The following is a 10,065-nucleotide window of genomic DNA, read 5'->3' as shown; positions in this document are numbered from 1 at the left end:
CACATGTTATATTAGTGACGTGATGTCCCCAATCAATCAAATAATTTTTTAAAATTAATCCATCACATCATAATTCTAAAAAAAATATTTTTATTATACTATATTTTTTCTAAATGGATAGATGTGATTTGGTTGTTATTGTTGATGCAGTGCAAATATGACACAGCAAAGTTTTTAGGTCATATACTTGAAAAAGAGACTCCGTGGAATTTTAGATTTGTTCCGCCATTGTTGACGGAGACCTAAAGCAGGTCTGGTTTATTTATCGCCAAATTAAGCGTGATGTAGAAATTTACTCTGGTAATTACTAGAGTTTCTTCCAATTTTGATTACTCTGTTATGATTTTTTTTTTTTTTTTTTTTTTTTTTTTTTTTTTTTGTGTGTGTGTGTGTGTGATTACTATGCTTTAGAAGCATATACTTTCAACTTTTAGGCTATTTGATTCCTAGGGTTTACTACTTGGTGGTGATGATAATATGAATCTAAAGAATCCAAAAGTTAATTGGGCCAATAAAAGCTAAAACCTGATTTTGAGAAACAAAAGCATTTGATTGAGTTAAAGAACATGTCCACGTAGGATTCATCTGAGTCAAATAACCGAATATCGTGCACAGATAGTAAATTGGTTTCACACAATACAACACAAGCCGCTGCAGTTTCCTCACCATGGGATTGATATTTTAATTTCACTTGTAAAATGAGCACTTATTAACATATGATACAGAAAATGGCCTAGTATAATCTGAAAGAACTACACTATAATTTCTCCATGGAAGATTAATTGGCTCAAAGATTACAACAGAGATTAATGATACAAAAAAATTGCTGTCACCTGAGAAGAAAATAAGGATCAAAACCATCCCAGACTAAACAATCTTGTTGACATTGTGGAGCCTGCAGAGGTCCAAGCATCTTCTCATGTGACTGAGTCACTAAATAATATAGGTTAGAGATTAATGGGTTTCTGAGAAATGGTCCGATAATTCCTGCGACTTCCGAGAACTCTGATAAATAAAGCTTATCTGCATCACTTAATTGTTCTGCTGAAGAATATCCATCAATTCTGTACTGTGTTAGTGAAAAAAGGCCGAGTAAGTCTGCATACACTGATATGAAAGCATCCTTGTGGTTACCTATGCCTCCAATCCACTCTGTTCTTCCGTCGTTCTCTAAAAAGCTACTCGCAATTGACATCAATTGTTGCAAGAATTTTTGTCTCCAATTCAGGAAAATTGCTTCCATTTTTGGGTGGTCACGAGCTGCTCTATAATTAGACACTGACAGCTTCTGTAGGTGAGAGCAACAGATCTGACAAATCAACAGCTTTTCCTCGTGATGGTTATCGATTTCTTTGTCAAATATCTGTCGAACTAAATCTCCACGGGACTCCAAAGAACCGGCAGTATCGATAACCCACCTCGATAAATAACTTAGGTACTCGAGCCAGTGGCCAAACACTGAAGCTAAAAAGTCGAAACTTAATTCAATGACCCTATCCACTTGTGTTGGCACTGCATCGCTACATAAGTCATTATTGCTCGATCCACTTGAGATTATGATGCACTTCTGAACGTCCTTTGCAAGTCTTTGTCTAAGCACCACATCTTCATCCTCCAACAATTGAATACATGTGAACCATACATCTAATATCATGTAAGCATAGAGGTTTGTGATTTCCTCTTCAGTGGCCTTGGTGCATTTCTCCTCAATATCACAGTCATCTGATTCTAATGGAATTTGATTATTAGACACAAAAGAAGCAGCATAAGCAGCTTCTTCGAGCAGCCCGGACGCAATTATGGCTTCTGCAGCAGCCCTTCTCATATTCACAGGTTCAGATGGTGCACTGTGACCTTTAACTAGCTTGATAAAAGAATTAATCGTTTCAATAGCCACCACTGATCTCGCAGATTGGTTGGCTTTGCCACAGACAGTTGCGGTCTCTTCTTGCTGAGATTGGTTAATGAAGATAGAGCTCCTAACCAACTTCACAAGCTGCTTCACACAAAGAGCCATGCAGCGAATAATAACTTCGCGGGTTTTTGACTGTGTCATGATGCTGTTCAAATGAACCAGCCTGTCCCAAAAATGAAATACCAATTCAAAATTTCCTCCACGATTGACAGGCTCTCCTAGTTTAGTACTCCACGAGAAGATGGCCTTTAGAATGTAATACACACATTTTGGGTTCTCTTCCACAAATAAATGGTTCATCAGAACAGACAGCAGATTACGCCTCGCCCACTGGTGCATAGCGCCTTCACCCTCACCAGGTCTCATAGTTTTTGCGAGCTTAAGAAGACTCTTCATTGTCGCAGCCCTGACTTCATATGCAGAATTAGAAATACAAGATGCAATTCTTTCGTGAAGTTCGGTGACGGACATTTCCACTTCAGGCATCTCTGACAACTTTGAACATTGCAGATTAAATCTCTGTAGCTGGATATCTTCTGCAGTGGCTTCAGAATTTCCTCCCAAAAGGCAACTGAAATAAGACAAAGCTGCTTGCTTTTGAAGCTCAATTTTCGTTGGATCATGAAAAGTCAATTCACAAGAATTTTCACCGTTTAAGCATTGAGAGGTTAACTCAAAAAGCAAAGTTTGGATTACAACAGCATGTCTGCTGGCGCCCATTCTTGCAACATCAAGCATCAGATCCAGTACCCGGATAAATGAGCTGTTTAGGGTAGGACAGGGGCATGACGTAGTACTACCAAGCCACAAACAGTCGGAGAGCACATGGATTAGTTCGCCAAGAATCTGATCCTTCTTAATAACATCAGTTAGATTTCTCAAATTGCCATCAAGGAGAGAAGATAACTGCAACAGAAGCCCATGAATCGAATTAAATGAAACCAAATGATGCTTCCCAACAGGCAAACTATGGCCCACCTCATTAATAACATACTGTAATTTCTCATTAGATACCAAACCAGTTAGAGCCCTTGATGCAAGAACACGAATTCGAAGGTTGCTTTGGGTAGCACACTTTTGGATGAAAGGGACTAGCAAGAAGGGATCGAGAGCACCATCTGTTCCAGAACTGATTGGTGAAGGCTTAAGCCTGGATAAAAGAATAAGAATGGGACACAAGCTAGGGCGTATGGCTTTTGCAATGTTTGATTCTATATTGCTGGAAATACCGTCGTCCAGCAGCTTGGTGGTGATCTTCAATTCGTCAAAAATAAAGGGATGAAGAGCTGGGTACCTACATGAGTTCATCATCAAATCTCAGTTTAAAAAGAATTTAAGCATTGTTTACCTCAGAGTCAAGATAATCATAACAACCAGTATTCAAGAGATCAAGGACACAAACCAGAAAAAAGAAAAGAAAAAAAAAAGGATGATTGCCCTGCATTTAGAAGTATTAAAGATTGAAAGTATTCAAGCCTAGTTAGTTCATATGTATATATACATACATACATACATCATAGTAATTAATAAGTTAGACATATGGTGTAGATTCACATTAGGAAAAAAAAAGATGATGACGCANAGAGAACGAGTGGACTCTTCATCTTTAAACAGAAATTACTTTTGTGCCCTTCTACTTACACTTTTATCAGGTTACATATATTTGTAGAAGCAATGTCTAGCAATAGTTGTCGTCGGTTTTAAATATGCTTTAATGAACAGATAAGGCGTACGAAGGGAAAACCTATGAGAATCAAAGCACAAAGATCTTTTAAGTTGTAAAGCATTACCTGTGGAAGAACTCAACTCCAGTCAACGAACGCCGCGCTGATTCACGCTTCTGCACATTGAAGAATCCTATCATACGACGAACCAATGCAGTATATGCAAGACAAGCACCATTCCGTATTTCCCAGTAAGGAGACGAAAATGACTGTATCGAAAGTATCATAGCCTCTGCAGAAAAGCCAGATGTATCTGCCGCTAAATTTGTATCATTAAAGGCGGCCCTAAGTACGTTGAATGCATGCACGGTGGGGACCACACCCTCATCTCGGATCTTTGAGATCAACGCATTTTCAACTTCTGCCTTCTGGTTATTGCCTTCATTTATAGGGGACAAAGACCTCTTAGCAATGCCTATTAGCCATTCTAATGCCCTAGGAAGTAACTTCTTTGGTGTTCCTTCTGGCTCTGCTAGAAAAAGAGCAATAAACGCAGCAGGAATTCCTGCACTCCTCCTTAACAGATCATCCACTGTTTGCCCTTTAGCAATGGTCCTATCCATCAGTTGTTCCAACCACAACTCGGTCATTTTGCAAAGCCTGACAAGAAAAGGTAGGAGAATAGTTGTGCAAGCACTAAGATATTACCCCGGTTTAATCAGAAAAGTAGACATGTTCTAAAAACTAACATGGTAAGTAATTAGTTGAACAGAACCACATGAGTTGGATATTAAGTATCAGATATAGATTGTATCATATTAAAACTGCAGCAAAACAACATAAAATCCCAATAGAAATTCTTTTCAGCAGCAATAAACAGGGGAAAGATACCTTGAATCATTTGAGCAGAGAAGTCGATTGCAAAGAGCGGTAAATCCAGCTCTTGTCTTATCGATCGCACCATTATGCTTCATTTTAAGAAGAACTTGCAAGAAATGGTTTCCCATTGTCTCCAATTGTACCAAGTCAAGCAATTCAGTATGTATTGCAGATTCGTCAACATTATTAAGGGAACAATCATCTGTAGATGAATTTGAAATTGTGCAGCTAGGCAGTGGAACTTTCCTAATAATGGTTCCAAAAAGAAGACTTACCTGAAAAAGAGTATAAGATATTCTTTAATTACATGCTGAAAAACAGAAAAGAAGTCGCATCTAACATATATTGTTGTTCATTTTCTCATAGTGAACATCTTTAAATGTGGAGAAATTTGTAACAACCAGAAACTTCAAATTGCCCATAAAAACCAATCAGCTACATATCAGCTAAACTTTTGATTGGAATTCTAACAGACCATATAAGTCTTAGCAAACTTAGGAGATTAGTTCTCAAAAGCTTATTTGACAAAACCTAACAATTAAATGGAAAAAATAGATAAAAGAGCTCGTTATGACTAACAGGAGTAAGCTTAGGAACAGCAGGCAAATAACAAATTAGCTAGAAGTTCTGTACCTCTTTCATAGCAAGCCAGCAGCCAACCATAACAACATGCTCTGCTGGTCTTGCATTATCCTCAGATTTCAAATTCTTGTCTAATGGTTCTGATTCAGTTTGGTCCTCCTCTATCAGCTCGTCTGGGGAAAATGCGGTGTCATCTACCATATCATCCATGTCATAGGGCATATACCATGCATCAGCAGAAACCACCCATAGGGCTAAAGAAGTTATACGGACAATAAGCTCAAGAAGCTCCTCCAATAAACGCCTCAAGTCAGAGCTGCTTGACAGCACCTCAGAATTCCAATCCAACTCCTCAAATGTGTATCGAAGTGTGAGCAGAACTCCATGAACAAAGCTTTTCCTGCATGCTTCAGAAAGATCCCTTTCACCCTCTTCAACAACAGCACGCAGCCATTCAACTAGTGATGAAATGTACTGTACAATATGGTTTCCATATTTAGAAACTTGTGGGTATCCATTTTCAGCTTGACTTGTCTTGAGGAGGTCAATATTTCCAGAATTATCAACAAGACAACCAAGCTCGACAACATACTTCTTGAATACAAGCCGCAGAGTTAGGGCACCAGCATCACTTTCTCGGACTCGTGGACTGCAAACCAGTGTTTTGGCCCACCTGATCAGATCATTAACTGAATTATTTGAGGAAATTCCAGGAAGTGGAGTGTGAAAGCATGAGAGAATCCGAAAAGAATTTTCTCTTAGTCTATCCCAACTATCTACAATAGATCCTGCTAACGACAATGTCGAATCTGGCGATGTAATAACTTCAGTATAAGGATTGAGACCGTGATTTCCTCGAGGCAGTTTTATAGGCCAAACATCAAGCATTATTAGAATAAGTTCCATGGCCATGGTTTTCCTCTCATACGGAGCAGAAGGATAGCATGATTGAAAGAGAAAGCAACTCAGCCACCTCACAAATTGAAAAAGGTCCTCTGCTCTAGAGACCTCTCCATTCCTAGCATAATCGCCGCAATTTTTAACACCAATACCTGCAAATGGCAACCAAAGGCCTTGCTTTACCTGCCTCTCCAATGCCGTTCGAACCCTAGAAAAGAATTTCTTGAATAAGCTAGTCCACTTCATCTGGAAAGCTGTTGAGCTACATCTCATATTCAAAGGCACCGCTGCTTTCACCAACCTGAGCTCAAAGGAGGATGGAAGGCTAGATGTCTTGGGGTTCAAGAAGAGAGATTCTGCCGCATCTATTCTCAGGCTCTCATCAGAATGGGTCAGCGCTAAAACAAACCATTTGACAAGAACTCTCACATTAATTCCTTTGATAGATAAAGCAGCAAACTTTTCTGCATCTTTCTTTTGCGATAATGTTTGTGATGATGGATCGCTATCCAAATCAATATCCCCTTCAAGAAGAGCAAGGGTTCGTGACACCTTGAGAAGGGAAACTAGTGCAGCTATACACTGGTCAGTCTTCAGATCCGCATTGAATTTACTCTCTCCAGTCCCGGGCCCAACAGAAATGAAGGCAAGCATTGAGAATATGCTATCGGAGTCAGTCTCAATAACAGCAGGAAGAGCATAAGTATTCAGGTTAGATCGGAGTTTCGAATGACCGGATACAAGTCCCTGCATCAAGGGAGGCAGGCATAGAACTCTGAAAGATTCGTATCCTTTATCAACACCGTCATCACTCCAACACTCATTACGCAAGCACTCGAGGAAGCATTTCAAGAATGACGTGGCAGCACAGCAAACATCATCATCTATGTAACTGTATACTGTTTCAAAAAGAAGGTTAGCATTCAAGTTTAGGAGAGACTTTGCACCCAACCGCCTAGTGAGAGAAGCCAAAGGAACATATCTGCCCTTGCAACGGGGACCAAGGACAAGAAGGTCCCCTGCAATCTTGTACAGAAACGGCTTGCTTCCATTATTATCTTTGGCCAATGGAAGGGATGATATGATATCCAAGAGAAGATCAAAAATAAGATGCACCTGCTTCACTGTCTGACTCAAAGGGTCTTCCAGATTGTTCCATATGATCCTCACAATACGGCCGATCACTTCTTCTGAAATAAGATTGCAGTCTCCGGAGAAGTCGCCCAGGTCTGCCAATATAGAAGTTTTTATCTGTTGCAAACAAATCTGGGTAACTGTTAGGGCGTGGAAATTGAAGTGGCTATCAACGGGATTCTCGCAATAGTTACAGAGCTCAGGCAAGATCCCACTATATAACATAGTCCACGAAGATCCACTAGTAGAATGGACCTGCTGCATGTTGAGTACACTCCTCGGTATCGCCGTTAGAATCCCTCTGAGCAAACAAAGTCTACTCAAAACCGAGAAATCTGCAATTTCTGAACTTAAATCGCTATCTGGGAGAATTTTCTTCACACTCAAATCCACAATCTCTTCATTTTGAGAGCAAAATCCAAAAAATACTCTTGAAATAAAAAGTGAGAGCTCTATGGGGCTCATAAATACTTGAATTGCTGCGCAGAAGCCCACACCAGAGGCAACTAAACAGTCTCTCGAAAAAGCCGACGACTTGAGAACACCAAGTATGGTCCTTATAACCCTCTTGAAGACATTTGAATCCTCTTCCAACCCCAAAAATTTGAATGGATACCTCTGAAGCAGGTAATACAAGCAAGACATAGCCTCTTGGCACTGTTCCATAACTACTGGTGAGGGCCGGGAACCTCTTTGTATATCCAATAGAACTCCTTCCAAGCCAGTAGCCACATCCATTGCTATTATGTTCGAACACCTCTCGACAGCCTCATTCAAAAACCCTAATTTTGGGTACCCAATTAGAGATAATGCTGCCCGGGAAACCAGGAATCTCTTCTTTCCTTTCTTATTAGGGTTTCCGTATTCCTCACAAAGGGCGGCAAAGCAGCCACCAATCATGGGAAGGAACTTTCGGCTCTTGGTGAGAGCAGAAATCAGCGTCCGATGGAGCGGCAAAGAGTTCTCGAGAAAGAGAATTTCTAGATAAAGCCGCGTGGCAGTTGTTACAACATGATCAGACATTTCCGGAGAGGAGAGCAGCCGGGAGAAAGCAAACGAAAGATTCTTCACTTCAGAGATTTGGGAGTAAGTGGAGTTAAGGGAGATCAAATGCTTCAATTGGGGGAAAAAATCGATGGAGGAGAAGATCTCCGGCGGCACGAGATCGAGGGATTCGAAGAAGGATTTGGGGAACACGACCGACGTGTAAGTGTATCGGTGGCGATGTTGCAAAGCTCGCCATTTTCCTGACATCTTTACCTCCTTTTCTTGCTCTTCCTATTGCGGTGACAGTAAAATCAGAACTTTGTGCTTATTTTTGAATCTAAATCAAATTTCAAGTAGAAAATGGCAAAAAATGAGAAAAATATCAGAATAGTACTACACTGATAGTGGAAATTTCACCTGCAAACAATTGTACTGAGTGAAGATCACTACGTTTTGAGGATTCTGATCCTTTTATTTGTATTTGTCCTCTTCCTGCGAGAAAGGAGTAGAGAGGGAAGAGAGGGAATGGAGAGCAACGTTAGATTCTTATATACGCACCTAACTTATCAGTTGGGGTGAAAACAAATCAGATACGGTCAGAGATTTGACAAAACTATATCCGCATCCATATTTTATTTTTGGAAACAAATTCAGATACGGATATGCTTCGGATGTTAAATTATCATTACCAAATCCGCTTAAAACATATTCAAATCAGATTCAAATGTTGATTGGATTTGTATTCGGATAGTATTGAAATAATAATAATATATATTAATATGCACATATAAATATGAATTAGACAGCAACAATACAACTGAAGTTTCACACTCATGTTTAAATTTTCATATGCCTATATTTTATTAAATAAAATCTAAAATTTAACAAGTGTAAATGCAATCTTAACATGAAACTCACAATAAAATAAACGAAGAATACAATACATCATCTTAATCCCTCACAATATATATTAGTATCTCCTTATCTCCCCACAAAAAGCAATCAAGCTCCGCCATGTCCCCACAAATAGCAATTAAGCTATATCAAGCAATCTAAAACTTTTGTTTATCAAATCCAAGAAAAGGTAAAACACCGTACAACCTGAATATGATTTACAAGAATATAACCAAACAAAGCAGATAAATCACTATTAATCAAACTAAAGTCATAAATAAACAAAAGTGGGCATTCTACACACTTCTCCTTCTTTCACCGAGTAGAAAGAAAATAGAATTGTGATCTAAAACCTTTTAACAGCACTTTTACGATACAAATATTTGATCAGATAGAAGTGATGCAATGCGGCTACTACTCAAAGTGACAAATTAGAAACTTCTATTTACAGCTTGTTACTCAAGTAACTAAACAGAGCAACTGGATGAGAGGATTCACCTAGAGATCCGGTGCTCAAAAGGAGAGCTAACCCTAGATATCGCCACCAACTCCTCCTCGATCTCGTCGTCCACCTCCGAGCAAAAGGCGAGGACGGAGGAAGAGCGCGACAGGGCGATGAACAATGGCGATCGAGGAGTCGAGGGCGAGAGCGTTGTTCGGCCGTTTAGGGTTTCTACGCGACTGTGCGGGAACCCTCTCAGATGAGGAGAGAGAGAGAGAGAGAGAGAGAGAGAGGTTTAGGGTTTAGTCGGGGACGGTCTGGGTGAGTGGGAGCGGGGCAGCTTGGGTTTAGCCCAATGTTTTAAAAATCAGGTCGACGGTGAAAATATTACTGAATTAACCAACGAGTTTTTAAATTTCATTTTTCATAATAAAAAATAAAATTATTAAAACTCAATCATAAAGCTTCGCGGCGGGTAAATAATATTTCAGTAAATTAATATATATAATTTTTTAAAATTTTAAAATTAAAAAATTTTATAATGAAAAATATAAAACAAACTTATATATCCTTTATATATTATAAAAGCTATTTTTTATTAATAATTTTAACTTTCAGTATTTATAAAGTTAAAGTATTCTAATAACTTTATTTAAAAATTCAATCAA

General features: G+C 39.1%; 1 protein-coding gene across 1 annotated transcript; it reads right to left on the bottom strand.

The window, feature by feature from the left end:
- On the bottom strand, positions 640-9,713 carry LOC109711507 (thyroid adenoma-associated protein homolog). The gene is made up of 6 exons (XM_020234592.1): positions 9,454-9,713; positions 8,479-8,553; positions 5,092-8,352; positions 4,471-4,733; positions 3,706-4,239; positions 640-3,209 (listed from the first exon to the last, which is right to left on the bottom strand). The coding sequence occupies exons 3-6, from the start codon at positions 8,326-8,328 to the stop codon at positions 830-832; spliced, it is 6,414 nt and encodes a 2,137-aa protein (XP_020090181.1). The 5' UTR covers positions 8,329-8,352; positions 8,479-8,553; positions 9,454-9,713; the 3' UTR covers positions 640-829.

The sequence above is a fragment of the Ananas comosus genome, linkage group 6 (assembly GCF_001540865.1).
Source record: "Ananas comosus cultivar F153 linkage group 6, ASM154086v1, whole genome shotgun sequence".
Lineage (NCBI taxonomy): Eukaryota > Viridiplantae > Streptophyta > Magnoliopsida > Poales > Bromeliaceae > Ananas > Ananas comosus.
This window is presented reverse-complemented; position numbering and strand designations above follow the sequence as displayed.

Bases quoted from the DNA above. Each gene is read 5' to 3' on its own strand.
- LOC109711507 (XM_020234592.1), bottom strand. From the start codon at position 8,328: ATGTCAGGAAAATGGCGAGCTTTGCAACATCGCCACCGATACACTTAC. The intron at 4,734-5,091 runs GTACAGAACTTC...ACTCTTTTTCAG, and splicing joins GCTGGCTTGCTATGAAAGAG to GTAAGTCTTCTTTTTGGAAC. The intron at 3,210-3,705 runs GTAATGCTTTAC...GAACTCATGTAG, and splicing joins GGAGTTGAGTTCTTCCACAG to GTACCCAGCTCTTCATCCCT.